The 26,359-nt window shown below is 45.5% G+C and overlaps 1 protein-coding gene and 1 long non-coding RNA gene across 2 annotated transcripts in view; one reads left to right on the forward strand and one right to left on the reverse strand.

Annotated features, from left to right (window-relative positions):
- Window positions 1–1,967, reverse strand: LOC126061447 (uncharacterized). Its single transcript, XR_007513777.1, has 3 exons — window positions 1,768–1,967; window positions 776–926; window positions 1–426 (listed from the first exon to the last, which is right to left on the reverse strand). It is a non-coding gene; the product is annotated as an uncharacterized LOC126061447 (long non-coding RNA).
- A 4,246-nt stretch (window positions 1,968–6,213) lies between these two features.
- Window positions 6,214–26,359, forward strand: part of LOC126062205 (uncharacterized) — a 30,208-nt gene continuing 10,062 nt past the window's right edge. Inside the window, exons 1-3 of the mRNA XM_049859438.1 lie at window positions 6,214–6,789; window positions 9,903–10,019; window positions 10,617–10,702. Coding sequence (XP_049715395.1) covers window positions 6,214–6,789; window positions 9,903–10,019; window positions 10,617–10,676 — 753 coding nt within the window. The 3' untranslated portion in view covers window positions 10,677–10,702. The remainder of the gene's footprint in view (window positions 6,790–9,902; window positions 10,020–10,616; window positions 10,703–26,359) is intronic.

Here is a 26,359-nt window from a genome sequence, read left to right on the forward strand (position 1 = left end):
GCATATGCCCGAGTGCTAGCAGGAATTTCAACTTTGTCCTTTTTTTTTTTATTAAAGGTTAACAGATAAATATTTTAGACAAACATTTAAAACAAACAAAATGAAATGCACTGGAAACAACAGTCAAGAAAATTTCAAGTAAAACATTTTGGCATTTGCTTCCTATATAACAACAACTTTTCTAATCCCCCAGAAAATATATCTATTCATCCCATGATTAAACACAACTAGAAAAATCTGACCAGGAATTCTCTTAGAATCTGAGAAATCAAAAATGCTTCTTCCTGTGCATCCAGTTGGGTGAGCTGCCACTTGAACTTGTCACCAGCTTTACCACCAGAGAGACCCCTTGGGATCCAGCACTCTCCTTTTGGGCACAGTAGTAGGCTGTCCTATGCGTGCAGTGGGTGGGTCCAGGAGGGTGGACTGGAAGCAGGGAAGAGACAGAAGAAGAGAGCATTAGGTACACGGGCAGTTTCTCAAGTAGTACTGAGCCTAAAATCAGTCCCTTACTGCTGCCTCGCGGGTCAGAACACTCTAGTTCCTTCACCCTGTTCTCCTTCCCCCTTTTTTACAGCCACACCCTTTGAAATCACCTTACTCATTTCTGACTTCCAATCACCCCACCCAAGGGGACATTAAGGTTTTGTCTAGCAGAAACTTATATGGGAGATGGGGGGAGACTACTTAACAAAAAACAAAAAAAAAAACCTTAATTATGCAAACTTTACAAAAATACAACGGTTAGGATCCTTCACAGAGGTTCTGAGCTTACGTTTCATCAGCTTCACGGTAAACCTTGCCCTGACTCCACGCCGTAAGTGTTAAACTATGAATGTCCGTTTCCCTTGGCACAGTCAAGGCCGCTGCCCTTCCCTTTTTGAGGACGTCAGTGTGGCCCCGAGTTGGTGGGTGTGGGAAATGTCCTGGGTGGAGGGAGGACAAAAAAAAAAAAAAACTACAATCTGAAGAACAAATATGTTCCACTGACGAGAATAAACGAGATGCTGGGAAGGAAGAAAGTAAATGTTGCAAACTCCGCAGAGCTTAATTGCGGCCGGAAGCTGTCCCCACGAGGAGCAGGAGGGGCCCGTTTCTCTTGCAGTCTCGTCCCCTGCGGACTTCACCTGGGTCCCCTTCCCTCAGGTCTCCCGGTGCTCCGACGCTCGCTGACCACCAGGTGGCACTCCTGACGGCCGGCGGCTTCAAGGAAAAGGACAGCGCGGAGCCCAGCCCTAGCGCCCCCGGCCCGCCCTAAGGAAGGGGAACCGCACCTCTTGTTTCAGGTGGTTAACAGCGCTGCAGCAGCTCGGTGGTCGCAGGGAGGACAAAGGGGCTGCACCAGTCATCAGCGCGGGGGGAAGGAATGAGGCCCGGGGGGTGGAGGCAAACGGAGGGATTGGAGAAACTACGGACCCAGCTGCGCCGAGGTCCGGGGGGCGCGGGAGGCAAACCCGGCTCTGCCCCGCTATGCGCACCGCGGCCGGCCCTTACGCTCGCCCAGCCACCCTCCGGTCCTGCGCGTGGCCCGGCCACCTCCCGGGCGCCCTGGACCGAGCAGCCGGTTCAGCTGCCCTTTCCCCGGCCCTTGGGGAGCGAAGGAATCTCCCGAGCCCTTGAAGACCTCTTGGCGTCGGGCTCCCCTTCCACCCCAGGCTCCTGCTATGGTCCTGGGCCGAGCCTCGCGCCCGCCCCCCGGGGCTCCTCGCCCAGTCCCCCTACCACCCGGGTCCCAGGCGCCTAGCGCAGTCCCTCTGCTATACTCACGGGAATTCATCGACCGGTAGAAAAGGCTGCACCTCAGGTGTCACCTAACACCCACGGGCGCGGAGGGGAAAGCCAGGACCTCCGTCAGGCTCGCCGCCCCCGAGACGTCTGTGCAAGCCCAGAGCCGGCGGGAAGCCGCAGCGATTGCTGGATGCCAGGCCAGCGTCAAAACCGGTAGACCAACACACTCTTGTTTTAAGTGCCGGACGCGTAGGTTTTTTGCGCTAACGGAGGAAGGAATCATTATTGCAAATCAAGTCTTTACATGCTATTATCCACGTGTGTCAAATGAGAAAACCGGCTCGGAGAGGTTAGATAATTACAATTTATCCAAAATCCTACAGCTGGTGAGAGTCAGAGTTGGAATTTGTAGGTCTATTTCCGAAACATTTTATTGTATTTAATACTTATTCCCTGTTATAACCCTTTTTAAAATTACAAAAATATGCGCTCATTGTAGAAAACAGAAAATACAGCAAGTATGAAAGATAAAAGTAAATCACTTATAATTTCAACAAATAATTTACACTACTGTTAACATTTTGGTATATTTGTCTCCAAATACCAATATTCTTGGTATATGTGTGTAATAGATAAATATTTACAAAATTGGATTCATTCTCGAAAAATATTTTCTACCATTAGCACTTAACATTACATAAAGGGTCGGTTTTAATGATTTGTTTTCCTTCAAATTTGGATTTCAAATATACTTGCAGCAGCACGAAAAAGAGTTAAGGTAGACACCAATTAAATGTTCTTTTAAATGTTGATCATAATACTCAATGAAAAACTGTTGGATAAAACTAAAGAATTAAAAGAAGCAAGTGAATACGGCTAATTGGCTTTCAGCAATCCATTTGGAAAATTCATCAGCCAGTGTTTGTCTTTCTTTAGGTAAACTGACCTAGAAGTATAGAGTAATAATAAAAAGATGGGTGGTTTTAAATGGATTTTTTCAGGTATATAAACAAAGGTGTAGGGGTGGCAACAATGAGGCTTGGACATCTTTAATTTTTTTATTTCCTCCTTTTGGATTTCCCTATGACAGGGACTTCAGAGGATTACAGTTAGGGAGAATGACTTGTATGTATGGCTTGAGACGTAATCCTAGAAGTTAAAGAGGGATAAATAAGGAGAGGTCAGATCATTCAGGTTTTTTGTTTGTTTGTGGTGATGGTTTTTGTTTTTCTTTTGTTTTTCCTACAGTAATGAACTTGGGCATTATGCTTAATGCGTGTGATACAGCAGAGAATTTTATCACAGGGGCATAATATAATGGATCAGCTTTTCATTTTAGAAAGAACACACTGTGGACAGAGTGGAGTGTTATGGAAGTGAACCAAGCATAAACCAAAAACACAAACCCACTGCGTTCAGTCCATTTCCGCTCATAGCGACCCAATGATGATGATGAATCTGCACCAGGGCCTTGAACCAGTCTGTTTGTGTTCAGACCCCTGCTGAGAGTTTGCATTTCTAACAAGTTCCCAAGCAACGCTAATGCTGCTGGTTAGGGACCAAGGCGGTTACATGGCAGCAAGTGAATAGCAACGCGAATCTAAAGCCAAGGAGACACGGGGATAGCACTGAGAGCTGTGGGGTGACGAAAACAGTACAATACCCCTAAAGGTCTAGACTGTGTGTACCAAAGCCAAGCCCACTGCCGTCGAGCGGATGCTGACTCATAGTGACCCTGTAGGACAGAGTAACTGCCCCATAAGGTTTCAAGGCTGTAAATCTTTAAAGAAGCAGACTGTCACATCTTTTTCCCGCAGAGTGGCTGGTGGATTTGAACTGCGGACATTTCAATTAGCAGCCGAGCTTAACCACTACACCACCAGGGTTCCTTAGTATGTGTATAACCAAAACTCACTGCCATTGAGCAGATTCCAACTCATACGACCCCATAAAGCCATAGAACAGAGTAAAAGTGCCCCACAGGGCTTCCAAGGCTATAAATCTTTACAGAAGCAGACTGCCACATCTTTCTTCCGTGGAGCCGATGGTGGGTTCGATCCTCTAACCTTTCAGTCTAGCACTTAACCACTGTGTCACCAGGGCTTCTGCATTAGTCATTCAAACCAAACCTAAACCCATTTCTGTCAAGTCAATTCTGAAGCATAATGACCCTATTAAAAAAAAAAAAATAGTAAAACTGCCCCATAGGGTTTCCAAGAAGTGACTGGTAGATTCAAACTGCTGACCTTTTGGTCTCTTAACCACGGCACCACCAGGCCTCTGCAATAGTCATTAAAATAGTCATTAGGGAAATAGAAATCGAAACTACAAAGAGCTGCCACTTCACCCCCTCCACACACACATGCACACACGAGGATGGCTATTTTAAGAAAAACGGAAAATAACAAATGTTGGTGAGGATGTGGAGAAGTTGGAACCCTCATTCATTGCTGGTGCAGCCACTGTGGACAACAGGATGGCATTTCCTCAAAAAGTGAGACATAAAACTACCATTAAAAAAAAAAAGACACAGCAATTCCTCTCCTAGGTATATACTTAGAAGAATTGAAAGCAGGAACTCAAACTTGTACACCAACGTTCATTGCAGCATTATTCACAATAGTCAAAAGGTGGGAACGACCCTAGTGTCCACCAACAGGTGAATGGATAAAATGTGTTACAGACATAACCATGGAATATTACTCAGAAAATGAAGTTCTGAGACATGCTGTAAGCTATAACATGGATGAACCTTGAAAACATGCTGCATGAAATAAGTCAGACACAGAAGGACAAATATTGTATGATCCCACTTACATGAAATATCCAGGATAGGCAAATGCATAAACTAAAGTTCGTTAGTGGTTACCGGGGGTGGGCGGAAGGGGGAAACCAGGAGGTACTTACTGCTTAAGGAGTATTGAGCTCCCATGAAGGATAATGAAAAAAATAGGAAACCAATAGCAGCGATGGTTGCACAATATTGTGAATGTAATTAATATCACTGCTTTATACACGTAGAAATGTTTGAAATGGCAAATATTTTGTTATACATATTCCACCAGAATAAAATAAAGGGTATTTCAAAATTCAAAGGACTGAAATAGAGCAGAATATGACCATATTAATTGTGGAAATTTTCTCTTTTAGAAAACACTTGGAAAGTCCTGTTTAAAAACAGGGGACATTTGGACACTGGCTCTGGGTGTGTTCAGTTTCTGAAAATTCATCCTGCTGACATTTACACTTTTCTGTCTAAATGTTATGCTTCGATTAAATTTTTTTGTTGTAAAAATGAACTAGGTCTGGCATGGGATCGGTGCGACTGAGAGCAGCAAGACGAAAAAAAAGGAACTCACCAAAAAGAAGAGCTGGGTAGTATCTGAGGGGCAAAAGGGATTGGGGGTGCCCACCCACTACCATGGAGTAGATGCCGACTATAGCAACCCTGTAGGAGAGGGTGGAACTGCCCCATAGAGTTTCCAAGGCTGTAATCTTTAGCAGACTGCCACATCTTTCTCCCGGGAAGTGGATAGTGGGTTCAAACTGCCAACCTTTCAGTTAGCAGCCCAGTGCTTAACCAGTGTGCACCACTGGGGGTGCAGGTGGTAAGAAAAGCAACTCCAGTCTGGCTTTGTGGGCTGAACACGGAAGAAATGCCTTGCCCACAAGCTCAGCAGGGCTGGGCGCTGCCTCTGGTGACCCTCTAGATTCTGACCTCTCAGTTCCTGTACGGGACACTTGCTCCTTCCAGGGAGGCTGAGGTCAAAAGCTTCAGAAAGGCGACTCCCAGTAGCAGTTCAATCAGTTGCCAAACACCCCAACCCCAGATAAAAACTGAGGCTGAATTTACTAGGTTCTTCCACCTTACCCGGGGCCCTGGTGGTGCAGCGGTTAAGAGCTATAGCTGCTAATCAAAGGTCGTCAGTTCGAATCCCCCAGCCGCTCCTTGGAAACCCTATTGGGCAGTTCTACTCTGTCCTGTAGGGTCCCTATGAGTAAGAATGACTAGCCTGCAACAGGTTTGATTTTTTGTTTTCTTCCTTCCCCATCCCTAAGTGGCGAAACCGCTTTGCCGGTTTGCGCCCAAGGCTAACCTAAAAGTTAGCGGTTTAAACCCATCCAGCGGTACCCTGAAAGAAAGGCCTGGCGATTTGCTTCCGTTAACAGTACATCAAAGAAAACCCTAAGGAGCAATTAATTCTACTCTGTTTAACACATGAGGTCGCCACGGACTAGACGACAATGGTGATTCGGTTTTCTCTCTTTCCCAAACACTTCTGATCCTGGGGAGGTCTCGAGGGCATCCCTACTTCGCTCCACAACCCACCACCTCCCGTGAATCACACTAGTAAAAGAACAAGCGAAGACAATGTTAATTTTTGTAAAAAATTTATTGAAAAGTCTCAAATTCGTCTAGGGAAAGCAGGGGAGAGGAGCAAGAAAGGGATCAGCCCTCGGGGAGAACTCCAGGCCCTCAGCGTGATGGGATCCGCGCGGCGCAGGCCCCTTCACTCCGCTCCGGACCTGAGCGCTGTGGTCCCGCCGGCTGCGCGCTGCTTACATGGGGAACCCCGGGGCGGAAGCCTGAGGCTGTGCTGGTTGGGCAGCGGGCAGGTCTCCGCGGACGTGGATCTCGGCGGTTCCGAAGCCGTCCTTCTTTCTGCATGCGCTGAGGCTCACGTCTTCTGTCGCCTCCGAGGTTGCAGCACCCACCTCTCCTGCGGCCGCCTTTGTCTCCATCAGGGTCCAGGATGTGGGCTGGGGCTCAGAACGCTCTGGGCAGGGAGCGCAGCATTCCTCAAACAAAGGTCCGTTTCCCGAGCAGTTCCAGCAGGGCAGCCCGCAAAAACAGTGGAGAAACTCCAAGGAGACCTCGGGGCTGTGGTGAAAGGGGTCGCCCAGCTTGGGGTAGCAGGGCAGCGCCCAAGGCCCGAAAGATTCCTGGAGCAGGACCAATGGCGCCTGAGGCTTTGCCTCCTCGGCTGCAGCATTCCAAGCCTGTTTTCTACAGGAAAAACACCGGTGTGCCATACCTCAGCCTCAGGACCTGAAAAGGCCGTGCGTCTGGACTGAGATAAGGCGTAGTTTGTTCCAGGCCTCTTAAGTGTTAGAAATCAAAAAAGGGTAGAATGGTTGGTGTTGGCATTAAGCCTTGGTGCACCGTGATTGGAAAAGCTTAAACAGATGAAATTCACGTGCAAGTTGCACCAACCTGGGTGATATTTCTCAAAGATAACTTGATTGCCGTATGGGCTGGAGCAGGAGCAGAGTTGGATAAACTACAGCTGAGGACCTGGTAGAGAAAAGCCTTTGGACGGGAAGGGGGTTTATTCACAACATCTAGCCATCACAGACAGGCTACTCTGTGTTGCAGAGAAAAACTTGAAGTCTGTTTCAAGTTAAAACAGAGAGGTTTGGTAAGAGTTTAAAACAACTGCAATTGGGGAACTGCGCAGCCAATTGAAAATGAAACCAGGTAACCCTGGGGCATCTCGGTTATTCAAGTATTCTTATAGGGTAAAAAGAGGGACCAAACCATTGAGAGGGTGATTACAGGAAAATCAATTAATATTGTAATAATCACACTCTGAATGGTTACTGGTTATTCATAGTTGTAGTTAGTGATTACAGGTAGTTTCACAGAGTGCTTAGATCATGATCACAGGATGCTTACATGTATTTTGTGTATCTTGCAAAAATACCTTGTTGGCAGCAGCTCCCACGCAGCCCTCTTCCTGAGTAATATATTTTGAGGGGTGCAGATGGTCATTTGGTCAGTACCCCTCAGGGTATATGGTTTCACGTCATGGTTTTGACCACCAAGGAAAAACATGTTTTTCTTAAACACATACCTGTTAGTCTAGAAATTCAGGTTAAAATTAGCACGGTCAGCATATTATGCCTGACTGCACTGACCGCTTTTCCTGAGATGTCTGTTGTTCACAGTGTCTACCTCTCATGGCATCTCTTCCAGGTAGGAATTGTCTGATTTTATCAGTGAGGTTCAGTTCACAGTACTAGTTAGTGCTGGGGCCAGAGTGGAATCCAGGTCCCAAGCAGCCTGTATTTGGCTTGGGGAGTGGGGAAAGACAGGCACTTGTCCTAAAGACAGGACTTGCATATCATGAGTTCTGGGTTTCAAATTATCTGGGTCCCAACGTTTACTAATTGTGTCAATAATGCCTCTAAAACTTTGGGTTATTTCACCTGTAAAGTGAAGACAGTAAGTGTGCCTGCCTCATGGAGGTAATATGAGATAAAGTGCTTTTCAAAGTGCCTAGTACAAAAACAGTGCTCCATTGATATCAACTGTCACTATTTTTTTAAGGTATAAGTTACCATCAATGAAGAATAAATGCAAAAGAGTGGCTGTTCAAGTATGTTAGTGTGTTCTACTAAAGGATAATTTTGATTCTTGATATAAAATATTTAAAATGAGGTAATTTTATAAAGTGAAAATAATTTATAATTCTTACACCCATAGTCAATTTCTGGTCTTTGTTTTCAGAAACACAGATATGAACAAATAGTTTTTCTTCCATCTAGCAAATAGATTGATCAAGCCTCTTTTTTATGTTTAATGGACTAATTCTGTGCATTAAACTGTCTAATTGACAGACATTGAGAGAGTGCTTTGTGGTAGGCACTGTGTTGTGTGTGGTGTGTTGGACACACACAAATGAGTGAGGCCAGACTCCCATCCCCTTTACATTCTCGGTCTAGCTGGAGAGCCAGACAAGAAACAGCTGTATTCAGTCCTGCCAGGACTCCACGGGGGTTGACTTGAAGACCAGAGGGAACATTTGAATGCTCATGATGTCTTCTCTACAGGCTGGACTTTTATGATGGTGTACCGAGATGAAATAATATAAGATTTCTTAGGGAAAAAAAAATTCAAAAAGCACAAGGAATCAGAGAAAAGGCAGTTAGACATCACAAGTGGCAGAGATTACAGATTTAGGCAATAGCAGCAGGTGATGGCTGCTGAAGGATATGGGAACAAAAGGCTGTTCACACAGCTGAGTTGCCTCTGGGGATGAAGACGTTTATGATAGAACAGACCTGCTGGGATGGGACGAGGTCAGAAGACCCTAGTCATGATGCAGCCCCCGAAGACAGAGATCCTCTCTCCTGGGTAGATGTGGACTACCAAAGGATTTGGTGTACCCCAATGCTGGCCTCTCATTCTTGTGAATTCAAGGGCGAGGGGAAATAGGGGATCAGAGAAGAATCTCTCTACACAGGGCAAGGTAGCATATCACAACTCCCAAGGAGGGGGAGATGATAAAGGAAAGAGCTATAAGGAATCACTAGTGAACAGGCGAAAACAGCCTGGGCCTTGAGGGGAAAATATGCCCAATCTCATCCCTAGCTGATTTCCAATTAACTGTAAATCATTTTGCTTTGGGGCAGTCTTTACAAACTTCATTGGGCATATGAATCACTTGGGATCTAGTTAAAATGCAGATTCTTACTCAGTAGTTCTGGGACCAAATACTCTCCATTTCTAATGAACTCCTGGTGATGCTGATGTTGTTTCCCCCTTCCCCCCACCTTGACAGCACCCTAGAACCACCTGTGGAGCTCTACAGAGTCCCATCAGCACTCAGGCCTCACCCTGACCAGTGATTTAACCCTTGAGCACAGTTGCCTGAGCATTACTGGTTGTAAAAGCTCCCCAGATGATTCGAATATGCAAATTGGGTTGAAAACCACCACTCTTGGGGATGTGATTTCTGAGTCTCATTATTTCCCAAATAAGTGCTCCCCAACCTCCTGTTCCTTTCTTTATCTTCACTTTGTATGCTTGTTCTGCTAGAGGTCTGTCCATCTCCCTGCAAGATTAGCCCCTTTCTTCCAATTCTCCATTGATCAAGATTGGAGACAGGCTAGAAGCCAAGACAGTCCGGGTCTCCTACTGCCTTCTCATCCCAACCCCACCCATTTTCAGTGGGTTGGATAAGATACCTCCTACTTGCCAGGATGAGCAGGAATCTGGTTCCCAGTGCAGACACCCAGCTCCCAACTTGTTCTTACGTCTCAGCTCGCTCCCCAACCTGTTCCTTGGTGGAGGGCAATGGGCTGCAGCCAGTGAGTGCCCAGTCATGAGCCCCAGGCCTAACAACCTGGTCTTATTCCAGTACGTCACGTAATTCCTATGTTCCTGCCAGGTCTTGATTTGGTGCGGGAAGAGTGAGATAATGGATGAAGAGCCAAGCAGCGCGGTGTATACTAAGAATCTGTGGAGCATCATCTTCCGCTCCCAACGGAGCCACCAGGAAAAGACAGTAAGAAAGCATCCCAGTTCCTTCCTAGTGTTCCATGAAATTCAAGTGACAGTAGTAGACAAGAGGAAGCTGCTGAAGGCAGAACCAAATCTGTATTGTTCTCCATTGTTTTCCAGTTCCTAGGGTCGCTGTGAGTTGCAATCCATTAGATGGCAATGGGTTTGTTTGTTTTTGTTTTCACAGTGTCTGGTATTTGATGGGCGATCCCTAAGTACCTGTGAATGAATAATGTACATGTTCAGGATTAGAGAATGGAGTTTCTAATCTGACCCTCAGCGAATTGAAAAACACACAGTAGAGAGGTGATGCTAGACATTCATTTATTTCTTTGTGTCAGAGGCTTCCAGATAGAAATGAAGGTAATATATATATGCTTAGTTTAAAAGAGAAATTCCTTGGGTTTGACTGTTTTGAATCACTCCCCCCCCCCATGAAAAATATGCAGAAATAAATTCTATTCGTTCAATGCTAACGTTCTGGACAAGCTTTAGAAATACTGTTGAATTTGTTTTCACAAGTATTAAAGTTAATTTTGGTAAATTTTCCAAGACCCCTTTAACCTGCCCCTCCGTTTTCTGTACCTTCCCTGTTCATCAGAGACCTCAGATCAATCTTGGAGATACAGCCTCTGTCCAGAAGAGAAATGTGACAGTGTGAGGATGCAACGGAAGAAACTGACTGGGGTGAGGAGCTGGGGGTTAGAAAATGGAGATCTGGGAACATTCACTGTAGAAAGGAGATATTAGGGAAGAATGACTGTCGAGGGACAGCCCTAGCAAGGAAAGACCCTCACTATGCGTCCTGGCAGATAATCTGAAGAACTGACATGTAGCCCTTTCCAGATTCATGAGTTTATTCAGGGAAACTTACTGACACGGGCAAGCAGCTGCTCTCCAGTGGCAGACGGCTGGAGTATTTTCTGCAACCACCTAGCAAGGGACCCAAGCTTATGTACCATTCCAGCTGGGACCAAGGCTCATCATTTTCTCCCACGTCCTTGTGCAGTCAGTGTTCCCAGGGACTTCAGGTCCAAGCCCAGATGTTTTCCTCCTTGTTGCTAATGCATTCTCCAGCCTTGGCCGCAGGCCCTGTCTGTGCCACTCCCAGCCTTGTACCTTAGCCCAAATTCATCCCCAGCATGCTTTGCGGAGGCAGGGGGTGTGGGGAACGGGACCCTGGTGGCGTAGTGGTTAAGTGCTAACCAAGAGGTCAGCAGTTCAAATCTGCCAGGTGCTCCTTGGAAACTCTATGGGGCAGTTCTACTCTGTCCTATAGGGTCGCTATGAGTCAGAATCGACTCTACGGCAATGGGATTTTGGTTTTTATGCTTCAGGGAAGAGCAAAGCTGATTCCATTAGGGAGGAGATGCATATAGCTGAATAGCATTACCCTACAAGCGCAAAAAAAAAAAAAACTTAAGATGTTCTCCAGAGCTTAATAACAGCAGGAAACTGGCCTCCAACGGAGGTGGGGGAGGCTGTTGTGCCATTTCACTCCCCCAGCCCCCACCCCCTCTGCCTGTCTGATCACAAGATCAACTCACTCTGCATATTCTGGGGCTCTCTCATGTACAGTCCCAAAGGAGATGGTGCTGAGACAGCCAGGCCCTTATGCCGTGTAAGGTGTTGCGAGCTCCCACAGGTCTGACGCTGGTACTCTCCACTCTGAGGGACTCTTACCCGTGCTGTGGTGCGGACTGCCTTTTGAAATTCAGCCTGGGAAGGCTTGTTTTATGTTTACTGACTTCTCGGTGGTTAAGGAAAATTGAATTGAGAGAAGGTGGGTGGAAGATGTCCTTGAAAGGAAAAATATGGGGCCAGAGGAAGAGCTGAGAACTGTTCTAATGACAGGAAGCGGGCACGTAGAGAAGAAAAATGCTCCCACGCTGAAGCTTCCTGTGAGCTGCTGCGCCGACAACCTTCAAGGGGAAGTGCAATCTTCAATCCAGTGCAGCCTCCGCTGGGGGTGGGGGAGGGGGTTTCCTGGATATAGCCCAGCTGCTTTACTCCCACTGTTACCAGGGAATGGCCTCGGTTCTTGTCTTTGGTATAGGAAAGAATTCAAACACTGAGACAAATAGTGCCAAGCGAGCAGAGTTTTATTAGCAAGCAGAGGGTTAGTAGTAAAAGTACACCTGACTAGGAAGCGTCAAGCGGGCTACTTAGGTACAGAAAGAATCTGAGTGCCCCAAAGCCGTTTTCTTAGGGTTTTATACTTCTTTTGTCTCTTGATCTGTCTCTATCACCATTTAAAAGCCAGGACAAGACCCCATTCCCTCCCCCCACCCCCCATCCCATGAAGACTATTTCTTTGGCTTAAGGTTTAATTACCAAGTTAGGGACTTTATCAAGTTAAGGACTTTATCAAATCAAAGATTCCTGTAAAGACCATTTCCTTGGTTTAAAGTTTAACTATGTAGGGACCATCTTATTGAGGAATGTTGCCAGCGCCTGCCTCTTCCTTTGTAAGGATTGTCTTATTGAGGAATGTCACCACCCGCTGCCTCTTCCTCTTCCCCTCTCCCTCTTACATCTTTCTCCCCACAAGTGCCATTCTCCCAAATCTCTGGGGTTGTTGAAGGGGGGTGGTCTGTCTTCTATAGCTACTTCTTGTCATTGGGGCGTAGAGCTGACCCTAGGAGAGGCACTTGTTCCCTATGGGGTGGGGGGGCGGTTGTTGACTCCAGTAGCCGAGGATGGAAGCGCTGGGCAGCTTGATCCAAAGGGCTTTCAGGGCTTGTATTATTTGATGATGGCTGAATTACAGCCATTTGTAATTGAAACTTTTGTAATTTGGAGGATACAAAACGAGTTAGTATTTTCAAGAGGCAGGGTCCAAACAGCAAAAGAAGAATCACAGACATTAAAGGGCCAAGGAATGGTATTAGCCAAGATCCCCACAACCACACAGATGACCAAAGAGTTAGATCCTTGTTTGGCTTGTATTGTTGTCTGGCCTTATCTAAAAAGTGGCGGATATATTCGTGGACTTGGCCAGTTTGGTTCACCCAAAAACAGCATTGTTCACCTAGCATGGGGCATATACTTCCTTGGCTAGCTGCCAACATGTCTAATCCTCTACGATTTTATGAGTGGGAATCGACTCGACAGCACTGGGTTTACAGCTGCCAAAGAATTTATTTGGGTTTGTAGAGTAGCTATAGAGGCTGCTACCTGGGTATTGAGCTGGGCTAGTTCAAGTGAGAGGTTTGCATAAACCTGAGTAGTTGCAAGTGCCCCAGTGGTTCTGGCTGCTGTTCCTATAAGACTGCTAAGTCCTATGAATATGGGAATTAGGGGCGCTGCTCTTTTTGTCACCTTATGAGTGGTGCTTAAAGGTAAAGGGATAGGAGCTTCTGCTTCAGCTAAAGACACAGGAGGGAGGACATATCCTACTGTGCATAATCCCGTCCAATTTGTGGGTAGGCATATAAGCTGCAGCTCCACATACATAATATAGGCCTGAAGCTAATGGAAGACAACCTGAAACATGGTATACACTTGATGAGGTGTAATTGCATGGAGTTGGTTTTTTGAAGGTAGAGGTATATTTCCAATTGTACGTGGTAGCTAGGGCAGCTACTGTTAGTGGACTAAAAGCGGGGGGGTAATGTTATAGGTGGCATTGTTTTCTAGGTTTTCCCAGAAGATCATTCTGCAGATAGATTCTATGAAAACCTTTTCTTTGGCAGTTTCCTGTACCAAGGTGCAGTTATTTCCATTGTTGCCAGATTTCCATGTGGAAGCATCCAGAAGGGCCAAATGGTTGCAACCCAGTGGTCTCCCCTGGCAAAACACTCCAGTGTGTATGAGGAGGTGTTGGGAGGGAAGGTTATCCAGCTAGACAAGGGTGGAGGATCAGGGAGACATGTAGTTAGATTTCTGAAGTTGTGAGTTATGGTGACGGTTACATTGCAGCAGGAGTGGCTTAGAGATCCTACCTGATAAGAGTATCTCTGGGGGCCCGGTGAGTAGACGCACAATGGGCTCAACCCCGCTTTTAATTGTACTCCTCGGTACACGGCCCCTGTGATAGGGTATACAGTTTGGCTATCATGACTTTTGAACACCCCCGTGCTCTGGTAGAGAGGGTATAGTGAAGAAAGCCTCACATTTGAGCCCAGACCTGCCAAGAGGTAGACCACCCTTCTGCTGACTGTCCCCAAGCCTGTAGACAAATCCAGCAGGACTGGTTGTATTTGGTATGTGTAAGTGCCTTTATGACTCCTTGTAATGGTTTAATAAAGGGCGAGATAGGCTTGGGCCGTGTTAATTGGACAAGTGAAAGTGTTATGGCACAGAAAAGAACACACTGAGTTTTGACTTATCTGTTGTTATTGTCTTGTTTTCTTTTGAACAGATACTTCAAGTCTTCTATGGGTTCACTCGTCCACTCTTGATGTTGGCTCAGGGTTTCTTCAAATGTATCTTTAGTGTGGTAGGGTTTCGCCTTGGAATGATGTATCCAGCTAGAAATTCTGGGTACCTTTACAGCTGTGGGGGTAGAAAGCATAACAGTATACGGTCCCTTCCACATTGGGGCAAGCTGGGATGTTGGGGACCCATCTTTCCAAGTTTTAACTAGGACTAAGGTCCCTGGCTCATATAAAGGGACTGAGCTGTATACTGGAGATTTGGGTACTCCTAACTCTTGAATAGCTTGTTGGAAACTTCCCAGGGAGGTTACAAAATGTACTGGTTGGTTGGCTTCCTCATCTAGGACCAGATCTGTTCTAAGGAATGGTCTGCCATACAGAATTTCAAAGGGTCTAAACTTTAAATGAGAAGTAGGGCTTATCCTCATGTGGAGCAAAGCTGTAGGGAGAGACTGGATCCAATATTGGTGGGTTTCCTGGCCCAGCTTGACTAAAATTCTTTTTAGTGTTTGGTTTGCTCTTTCTACTTTTCCTGAGGATTGGGGCCTCCAGGCCGAGTGTAAGTTCTACTTGATTCCAAGTGCTGTACCTACCTTTTGACTTATGGTTGAAATGAATGCTGAGCCATTATCACTCTGTAGAGACCTAGGAAGTCTGTAACTGGGGATGATTTCTTTTAGCAGTTTATTTACAGCTTCCTGGGCTCATTCTGTTTTTTTGGGAAATGTCTCTACCCATCCTGTGAAGGTGTCTATGAAGACTAATAAATATTTGTAGCCTAGGCATTTTGGCATCTGGGTGAAATCTAATTGCCAGTCTTCTCCTGAATATGACCCAGTTCTTTGGACAGGTTTCTCTAGCACAGGTGGCAGGCGGGTACCTTGAGGGGTGTTTATTTTACAAAGGGGGCACCCTTAGATAATTTGTTTAATGGTTTTCTGAAGCCCTTTACCTGAACACAGGTGGGAGCAAAGCTGAGTTGTTTTATCTCGGCCAAGGTGGCATGAATCATGCAGACTCTTTAGGATTTTCCATTGAATATTTTGGGGCAGATGAAGGACTTCTCTATAATACCACCCATCTTTATCTTGGGAATACCCATTTTTCTCAGCCCACTGGTTTTCTTCTTTGCTGTACTGTGGTGTAAGGCATTTTAAGATGGCTGAAGGAAGTAGGGCACCAATTAATGGATCTTTGGATACTGCAGCTGGCTTTGCTGCCTGATCAGCTAGCTGGTTACCTAGAGCTGTTTTACTATCTCCTTTTTGGTGTCCTTTGCAATGTATTATGGCTACTTGTAGAGGCAGGTGGACTGCCTCTAAAAAAAAATTTTTTTTTTTTTGCCTCTAGGAGCCATAAAATATGGGGCCCACATTTATGGGACTGTTCTTAGTGTTTAGATACCCTCTTTCTTTCCATAAAGCTGCATGAGCATGAAATACAAGGAAGGAATATTTAGAATCTGTAAAAATGTTCACCTTTTCTTTCCCAGCTCAAGGGCCCGGGTCAATGCAATTAGTTCTACCAACTGTGCTGAGGTTCCTGTGGGTAAAGATTTAGCCTCTGTTACCGGTGTAGAGATATGATCACATACCCTGCGTGTTGTTTCCCTTCTTTGACAAAACTGCTGCCATCAGTAAACCATTCCTCATCAGGGTTTATGAGAGGTTGGTCAGTTAAGATCTTGTTGACTGGCATAGATCTGACTAATGACTTCACAGCAGTTGTGAAGGTTTGGGTACCTTAGGATTGTGGGTAGATAACAGGGAAGTGGGTTTAGAGTGGAGCATTCTTTTACTGTGACTTGTGGATTTTCTATTAAAACTACTTGGTATTTTAGGATTCTGGTATTTGTAAGCCACTGAGGGCCCTTGTTGTTTAACAATAGGCTGATTTGGAGTGAAGTTTATAAATCAATTTTCTGCCCTAGCATTAGTTTTAGAGCCTCTTGTACAAGAACAGCAGCGGGTGGCATCACTCAGAGACAGTGAGGCTACCCCTGAGCTACCGTATCAAATTCTTTAGATAGGTATCCTACTGGTCTCTTATCAGACCCTGAGGTCTGGGTGAGGACTCCTATGGCTGCTCCTTTTCTCTCTCTTACATATAGTTGAAAGGGTTTTTCTGGGTTGGGTAATCCCAAGGTAGGAGCTTGTAGGAGGGCTTTTTTTAGGTTTTCGAAGGCATGTCTCTGCTCTCGGTCCACGTTAGTTCCTTGTTGGTTGTTTATTTTGAGGGCATTATATAGTGGCCTGGCTTTTTCACTGTATCCGAGAATCCATAGCCTGCAAAAGCCCATTAAACCTAAGAAGGATCTGAGCTGTTTTGTGGTGGTGGGCTCGGGGATGTTTACTATGGCCAAAGCTCGTTGAGGAGATAATCGTTTTTTTTCCTGGGGCCAGTCTTAGTCCTAGATATTCTACTTCTTGTTGTAAAAGTTGGGCCTTTTCCTTTGAGACTTTGTAACCCTTTTCTGTCAGGTGATTTACAGTTTGAATAACATGTTGGCGTTCTCAGTGTTCTGTGGATGAGCAGATGAGCAGGTCATCAACATATTGAACAACTTGCCCACCCGCCTCAAGTATTAGGTCTTCTAGGTCATGTGCCAAAGCTTGGCCAAAAAGGTGGGGGCTGTCTCTGAACCCTTGAGGTAAAGCTGTCCATGTTAACTGTTGTTTGTGACCAGCAGGGTCAGACCATTCGAAGGCAAAAAGAAACTGACAAGCCAGGTCTAAAGGGATGCAAAAAAAAAAATGCATCCTTTAAATCTAAAACGGAAGACCATTGGGTGTTAGGCAGTATTTCTCCCAAGATGGTTTAAGGGTTAGGGACCACAGGGCTGAGAGGAATTACAGCCTCATTAATGATCCTAAGGCCTTGTACTAGCCTATATTTCCCATCTTTCTTTTAAGCGGGGAGAATGGGGATATTGCAAGGGAAGTTGCAGGGTATTAATATTCCGTGTTTTAAAAAGGTAGTAATTAAGTTTTGTAATCCCTGCCTAGCTTCTAAGTTAATGGGGGTATTGTTTTTTTCTTGGAAATTTGTTGGGGTCTTTTAACTTTACCATTACTGGGGTGGTGTTATATGCCCATCCTGGTATCTCAGTAGCCCACACCTGGGGGTTTAACTCTTGTTGTTCATATCTATGTTAAGTTCCATTTCTGTTAATGTGTAAGGTCATTATTTGGTTAAGAGCTAGATCTTCTGTAGAGAAGCTCACTCAAGTTTTTAATTTACTTAATATGTCCCTCCCTAGAAGTGGGGCAGGAAGTTCTGGGAGGATTAAAAATTGGTGTGAGAAGCTTGTTGCACCCCACAGACAGTGTAATGATGGAGTAAATTATTCTACGTTGGGTTTCCCTTCTACTCCCTGAACTGTGCTTTTGTTAGAAGAAAGGGGTCCTCAATAGGAGGTTAGTATGGAAAAGGTGGCTCCTGTGTCCAAAAGAAAAGTTACTGACCTTCCCGCTACATCTAGGGTGACTGACCGTCGGCTTCTCCGCACCGATGTTGATGCTTTCAGTGTTTTCTCTGGGAGCTTCTTGGAGCACAGGCTCCCGTCAGCTTAAGGCCATTTCCATTGAGGGATTGGGCCTGGGAGTCCTTCGACCCTCAGGGCAGTCTCACCTCCAATGGCCATGCTGTTGGCAGTTGGGACAGGGCTTCTGGGGTGGTTTATTCTGGGGGCAATATCTTTTCCAGTGGCCAAGCTGGCCACATTTGTGACATGCACCGGGTGGAGTACCCTTGGGTCTTCCTGCCGGTAGCAGGTGGTGCCTACCCTTTAGGGCGGCTAGGAGACGGGCCTGTCTCTTCTCATCTTTTTTCTCCTTTTCTCGGAGCCTTTCTTCTTCCTGGTCTCTATTATACAAGACTGAGGAAGAGACCTTTAACAGTTCATTTACGGGAGTTTGAGGTCCTAGCCCTTGTTTATGAAGTTTACATCAAATGTCTGGGCCAGTTTGAGTTAGAAATCTGTCTTTTAAGACTAGTTCTGCTTCTGGTGATTCTGGGTCTAAACTGGTATATTTTAAGAGGGCTTGTTTTAGTCTTTCTAGGAAGGCCGTGGGGTTTTCTTGGGGCTCTTGGTCTATGGTGGCCAGTTTATTAAAATTGGTATGTTTTATCCTGCAAGCTTTCATTCCCTCAATCAGGCATACTAACATGTGGTCTCCTGCTTGTCCCCCTCCTTGGGTGTTATAATTCCATCCCGGGACTATGCCTTGGACTGCGGCAGTGCCCATGGGGTAGGCCTGTTGGTTTTGTATATATAGCCCATCTGCAAATCGTCTGGCTGCCTCGGTGAGATTTAATCTTTCTCCCTGCGTGAGTGTTTGGTTACAGATCACTATTATGTCTTTCCAACCCAAATCGAAGGTGAGTGTTAAGTTTTTTAATTTTTCTATATAGTTGTTAGGGTCGTCAGAGAAACTTCCTAGCTCTGTTTTTAGTTTTCCTAAATCCTGCATTGAAAAGGGAACCTGCACCCTGACTGGTTCTTTAGGGCCAGCCACTTCTTGAAGGGGGCACAGGAAAGGTGGTGAAGGTGGTGTGGGCGAGGAATTGGAGTAGGGAGGGGTAGGAGGAACAGACATCTCTTTAGTATTTAAGGATGGGGTTGCAGGGTTGGTAGGGTTTGGGTCTAAGGTGTCTATTGTTTGTTTTGTAACGATGACGACAACTACAGGGTCTATCTTACACTTTTACACAGTTCTGTATTTTCTCTTAAGGCCATAAAAACCTGGACATAAGGGACTTCTGTACATTTGCCTTGTGTCCGGCAAAACAGATCTAGCTGAAGGATCATATGATAATTCAAACTTCCCTGTTGTGGCCAAATCTGTCCATTTTGCAATTTATATTGAGGCCATGTGGTGTTACAAAAGACTAATCTCTTTCTCTTCAGGGTTTGAGGGTCAAACCTGTCCCAATTTTTAAAGATACATCCCAGAGGCGAGGCCAATGATACTAAGTTTTGGTTTCCCATCTGGAAAGAAACAGAGTGAGTCATAGCAGGTAGAACGTCTCCTGTGCCCCCTATGTTAAATCCCTGCCTGGCGAAGGCATCCCTTCTCAGGCCTGGGCTTCCAGAATTAACTAGTCTTACTGTGTAGCCTACACCTGAAGTTTCTTGCCTAGAAACTTCCTGCTGCCTCTGTCCTAGGGGTCCTTGCTTACATTGGGCTTCCAGAATTAACTAGTCTTTGTAGCCCGCACCTGAAGTTTTTACCTAGAAACTTCCTACTACCTCTGTCTTAGGGGTCCTTGTTCTTTTCTATGTCTGCCGTCGTGGCGGGACATGAACCTGTATATTTGTTAATGTTTTTGTTCTGCCAAGAAACTAATTATCGCATACCCTGCTAGCCATTTTAGGGTGGGGGTCCTTTGTGCCTCTGTCTGGGAAGCCTTCATTTTATTGGCAAACTTTACTACCCATTGAAGCTGACACCTTGACTGCCTCGCCCCCAGACACACTGCATAAAATCTTGGGGGTCCCTTGGGATTGGGCATAGGAGATAATTTAGCATTTGTGGGAGCCCCTCTTCTGTCCATACGCAGGGGGGGTAATCTTATTGTTTTCTGGGCCCCCCCTTCCTTTTCTCTGCAGAACCAGCAAACCCGTTCCTCATGTATGCCCCTCTCTGTATACTTTATGAATTGTTCTTGCACAATGAAAGAGGGAATCAGGGCACGGAGGCCTGTCATAAAGTAGACTCCTGTAGCCCACTTCTTTGTATAATTTCGGACATTCAAATTCTTTGTAAGGGGGGTAACAGATATAACTTTAGTTAGTCTAATGAATAACCTTAAGATTTTTGATTCAATGAGGCAGACCAGAGTGTCCCTATTCATTCTTTTACAACCTGAGAGCAGGAGGAGCTGATTAAGGAAAGGCCTACTTTGTAGAGCTTCACACTAGTAATATAAACAGGAAAGCGAGAGGTCCTTTGCCAGAACAATTATCCCTTAGCCTATCACAAATACAGCACTTGATCCCTTTTACAAAGCACACACGGAAGATACAGATTTAAGTAGATTACCCAGAAGTTGGATGGGGCTGAGAGGTGCAAAAGGTAAATGGGTGACTGGTCCCTTAAAGAGACTCACATACTTGGCATGAATATTGCAGAGGTTAGCAGGGATCAGGTGTTTTGGGTCAAAAATGTGCTGCTTTGTGAGCTGACCTAGAGGGTGTGACCCCTCTAGTCGGCCGGCACTTCTCTTACGTGTCTTACGTGTCTCGGATTCTTTCCTGATTGTCTAAGACAGTCAGGGGACTCAGAGCACTGGATGACCAATCCTATTGCCTGGTTGTTAATTAAGTGAAGTAGGAAGTGTCTGTGAGGCCCCTGCACTCTTGGGTTGACCCAGACACCTCCGGAAAGCAGAGGGAGGAAGTGCCTCTTCCGAGTCTGAAAAAAATCAGACACTCATTTTTACCCTATTCTTCTTAATAGTCAGACCAAGTACATATCTTCTTAGCAACTCTCAGACCTCTCTCTCAAGAAGAAGCAAAACACACACACGTAGAGGTAGGGATACCTGGGCGCTGGGCTGGAAAGAAAGAGAGCCCGCACTCTGAGGTGGACTCACCACTTTCCGGACGAAGGAGGAAGCTTGTTATCCGAGTCAGGGCACCAGAAAGTTACCTGAGAATGGCCTCAGTTCTTTTCTTCGGTGTAGGAAAGAATTCAAACACCGAGACAAATAGTGCCAAGGGAGCAGAGGTTTATTAGTAAGCAGAGGGTTAGTAGTAAAAGACTAGGAAGCCTCAGATGGGCTACTCAGGTAGAGAAATAATCTGAGTGCCCCGATAGTAGTTTTCTTGGGGTTTTATACTCCTTTTGTCTCTTGATCTGTCTCTATTAACATTTAAACACCAGGACAAGACCCCCCCCAGTGAAGACTATTTCTTTGGCTTAAGGTTTAATTACCAAGTTAGAGATCTTATCAAGCTAGGGACTTTACCAAGTTAAGGGTTTTATCAAATCAAAGGCTCCTGTAAAGATCATTTCCTTGGCTTAAAGTTTAACTACGTTTGGGACCATTTTACAGAGGAATGTCACCACCCCCTGCCTCTTCCTGTGTAGGGATTGTCTTATTGAGGAATATCACCCCCTGCCTCTTCCGAGTGCAAGCTCTCCCCCTCCCCCGTACACCACCACTTGGTTCTTGAGCACGAAAAGGAGAAGGGGAAGGCTTCCCGCTCTGTTGGTGGGCTCCAGTGGATAAGAACAGCTTTTGTGGTCCTCTGGGATGTGGGTCTTGGTCTTCTGCAGCCTCCGGAGCTGTGGGCAACGCCCCCTCTTGGTACTTGGGGCCACAGAGGCCCTAAGAGTCCACTACCCCAGGCAGTGACTCTGGCTTGATCTGGCCCAGAATCCCACAGGCAGTGGCTCAGCCGGTGCGCCAGCCACGCTCGAACTGGTGACTGAGGGTTGGGTGACCAGTTTCACTCTGCCGCCTGCAGGTCCCTTCAATGGGGAGCTGGTTTCTACACTCCCCGAACGCGCAGGATTGCTGGAGTTGAGAATACCAGTGCTTCTCAAATGTTAATATGCATAAGAATCACCTTTAAAATACTGTCTTTAAAAATGAGATTCTGATCCCAGAGTTTGGGGGTGGCCTGAGATTCTGCATTTCTAAAAAGCCAGAATACTCTTTGGAAGTAAGGATGGCCAGGCTGTGTCTCACATACTTTGGACAGATTGTCAGGAGGGATGAGTACCTGGAAAAGGACATCATGCTTTGTGAAGTAGAGGGTCAGTAAAAAAGAGGAAGTTTCTCAAAGAGATGGATTGACACAGTGGCTGCAACAATCGGCTGAAGCATAGTAACAATTGTGAGGATGGCACAGGACTGGGCACTGTTTCATTCTGTACTGCATAGGGTCGCTAGGAGTGGGAACTCACTTGGTGGCTCCTAACAAGAACAACGAAAAAGCGCTTAGGTAGTGCTAATGCTATGATCGGCAGCCCACACGTTGAATAGCAGGATAGACAACAAATCCCACCTTACATCTGAAATCAACTGGGCAGAACGGTGGGAAGGTGGGAAAAAAAGCCTTTTCTGTTTTTCATTGTTACCTGATTAGGGTCCGTGCCCTGGACCAGTCGAGCCAATGAAACATACTCCAAGTCAGAAAGAGTGAGAAAGTTTATTAAGGAGATGTGTGTATCACCGGGGACCCAGCAGCAACACAGGCTGTCTCAGTGGAGTCCCAAAGAGCAATTTTAAATTGAGCTTATATAGAATCTTACAAGGGTTACAAGTGTCTTTGTAGTCCCCTGCCAGAGGTTTTATTAGGCTAAAGATATTCATATCAGATACCTGGGCTCCAGCTTTCCTGTGGGGGTTGTAGGCCACAGGTAGTCAGGACAGAACAAAAGGTTATTTGCATCAGTTTAAAACAAAGAACAAAGTCATTAACAGAGGTACGTGAAGGAGGCAGGCAGAGGAAGAACTTACAGGTTTATCGTGGCCTTAGTTCTGTTAAGCTCTCAGTTGCCCATTTTGAAAAAGGAGAAAACATGCTGGGGAGTATTAAAAAAAAAAAAAAAAAATTTTTTTTTTTTTTTAGGTCACATATTCCCCTCTTTGAAACTTGGATGATCACATATATCTATACCAAGCTTCAACTTATTCTTTATAGATCTGAGTGTTTCAGGTGAAAAGATTGGACTCTGCCTGGACAGGTTTGAGCCATCTATTGGACAGTTTGACTTGGGACAGAGAATGCCATCCCACATATAAGCATAAATTGGAGACAGCAACAGATTAACAGGCCTATAATAACTATTCTAATTTCACTAATAAATAAGGTTTTTAGGCAGGTAAAATCTGGCAGCCAAGAGGTCAGTCAAGAAAATAAAATCTTTCATGAATAACAGGTTTTTTAGTTATAAATACCTCAGCAGTTCGAATCTGCCGGGTGCTCCTTAAAAACTCTATTGGGCAGTTCTACTCCAGTGGGTTTTGGTTTAGTTATAAATACCAGGATATTTTAACTCCGTGTATAAGAGTACAAACCCTGATGAGACAGGACTTGAGGGCCGAGTTGGCATGCAACCCTCTTTCCAGACAGGGCAGACAGAAATCAGCAATGTTTAACACTTCTCTAGCAATATAGATCTAAAAATTTTTATCTTCTAACAAGGGATTGGGGGATGTTTATCTCAGCAACAAAGATTCCCTGGGCAAAAGTCTCTCTGGCCCCTAATAGTAGTCTCATCCAAGTTAGCATAAAAAACATTTTTACTTTTTAACCCCAGAAAGCCTTAACTTCAGGCCATCAATGGGTTGGCCTTTTCACTCTTTTTGTCACTGTAGACTGGGCAGGGCTTGACTTGGAATGATGGATCCATGGTTTGACATCTTCAAGCTTCAGAACTGTGTCAGTGCTGAGTGGTGTGGTGAAGGGTCCAATCCACTTAGGCTGTAACAGGAGGTCCTTTTACTTTTGGAGAAGCACCAATGTTAACTGGGGAAAGAATTTTGGTTAGAGAAAGCAAATATTTAGACATCATTACATTAGGGGCTCGGTAGAGGATTGCTGGGAGAGTTGGTCGAAACAATATGGTCTCCCATTAAGTATCTCCAAAGCACTGATTTTAAGTTTTCTCCGGGGTGCAATATGGACTCAGAGGAGGGCCAGTGGCAGAACATCTATCTCACTAGGGCACAGTTTTACTAAGATGACGTTTTATGGTCTGATTCATTCTTTCAGTCTTTTCTGATAGATTGAGGTTTCCATGTTGTGTGGAGTTCCCACTTTATTCTTAAAGCTGTTAAAACCTGTTGCACCTCTCTAGCCATCACGGTCTGGCAGGGAAAAGTCTCTACCCATCCTGAAAAAGAATCTACACACACCAGTAAACGTTTCATCCGATGTTTAGTTTTGAACACTTCACAAAAGTTAAATTTGATTTTCTCTTAAAAGCTGTATTTGATGCACGGTTCCTTAGCTGGAGGTGAGCCACAAAATGTCCTTTTTGTTCCAATACTACAGACTCTGCATGAGGGACAAACACGATAGTATCATGTCCCAAAGAAATTAACTCAACCACCTTTGATAATGTTAGTGGTGGCAACTGCTCGGAAGCAGGCCAGCCAGCCTTTTCAGACAGTGTCCAGATTTTTAGAGAAATAGGTGGGCAACAGGGTGTCTCTATGGTCCCAAGAACTGGGTTAATATACCAACAGTTACTTCTCTTCTATTTATATGATTCAAAGTATTTTTAATAACCTGGCAGCCCCAGGGCTGGGGCTTTCATTAACCCGGACTTTAAATCACAAAAGGCTCATTGACACTTAGGAGTCCATTTGAAAGGATCTCGGCTCTGCCCCAATAGCCGGATTGAGGTTAGCTTGTAACTTTCTTAAAGACCCTCAGTCCAAAAAGTTTAAGACACAGTATTTTAAGTCTTTCTCAGACTTATTCCCTATCAGGAGGTCCATATATTGCAGGAATATTCTCAGCTGATGGGAGGTAATCACTCTAGACCTTGGGCCAGCACTGTTCCAGAAATAGTGAGGGGGTTCTTAAACCCTCAAAGTAGCACAGTCTTAACAGAGTTGTTTCTTCCCTTTTGTCCCCTTCCCATTTAAAAGCAAAGATTAGCTGGCTCTCCAAAAGAGTCTTTTAAATCCAAAACTGTAAAATGAGTACTGGAAGGTGGAAGGGCCGATAGTAGGGCATATAGGTTCAGGACTACCGGGTATAAGGTCTTCACAACTTTGTTAACAGCCTGCAAATCTGGAACAAAATGGTACTCATCAGGCAATGTCTTCTTCACTGAGAGAACAGGATTGTTGAATGGGGATCTGCACTCTCGCAACAGTCCTCACCCTAGGTATCCAGTGGTCAGTCCCTGCAGCCCCAGGTGAGCCCCAACTTGTTTAATCCCAGGAGGCATGACATTGAGTAACAGCTCCACAGTCATAGGGAGGACAGTCCAAGCTCGTCTTAGCCAGCCACTGGCCCAAACCCACGGGGACATGCCATTAACCACTCTTTGAACCATGGGTAAGATGGTCACCGGGAATAGTACCAGTTGGGTGAGTGCTACCAAACCCACGGGGACATGTCATTAACCACTCTTTGAACCATGGGTAAGATGGTCACCGGGAATAGTACCAGTTGGGTGAGTGCTAAGAGAGCTGTTTGCACTTTCCAGGTGTTTGTAGGCGGTACCCTCAGAAAAAAACAGGTCTTTTTCATCAAAAGATTTCAGATGCACTAAGGAAACCCCATCAAAAAGTGGGACTGAGCATTTAGGGTTGTATAGAAGCTGGTTGGATAGCTTAGTTTCTCTTATTTCAGTCTATTGGCTCCAAAAATTATCTAGTCACCTCTTTTCCAGTCATCCCGACAACTTGAGTACTGCTGGTCGAGGCAGTCCCTTTAGGCTACTGGGTGAATACTGAGAAGGCTGCTTCAGTATCACCAAAAAGTATATTGGCTATCCTCCTCCTGCTCTTTCGTAATTTTCTGAAAAAGCCTTTCCCCCCTTTCAATCTTGCCTGGCCCTTTTCTATTCTTTTTGGGGCATTCATTTTTCCAGTGTCCGTCTTTGTAAAATGCACTTCGGTTTTTCTTTTAGTCAGGGCCTGTCCTTACCTTGGTCTCGTTGTCTTCCTCCAGATGATCCTAGAACAGCAGCCAGTAGATTGGCCTGTTTCTTCATGTCCTGGTCTTCTCCTCTACCTTTTTTACCTGATCTCTGTTGGTAAAGACCTTAAATGCGTTCAGATGCCAAGGACGGATTATGGACTCAGATTATCTGAAGTGGCCTTTCTGCAGTGGGGACTGGCACCTCCTGGAGTGGATAAAGCCCTCCCAAGGGAACTGGGCCGAACTGTATCCCACTGCTAGTGTGGGCTGGGGAGACCGTATCTGTCCCACCTCCTCTGTCCCCCCTTTCAGCACCTTCCGATATTGTAACCGAACGCCACTTGGGTT

Source organism: Elephas maximus, chromosome 2, assembly GCF_024166365.1.
Source record: "Elephas maximus indicus isolate mEleMax1 chromosome 2, mEleMax1 primary haplotype, whole genome shotgun sequence".
NCBI lineage: Eukaryota > Metazoa > Chordata > Mammalia > Proboscidea > Elephantidae > Elephas > Elephas maximus.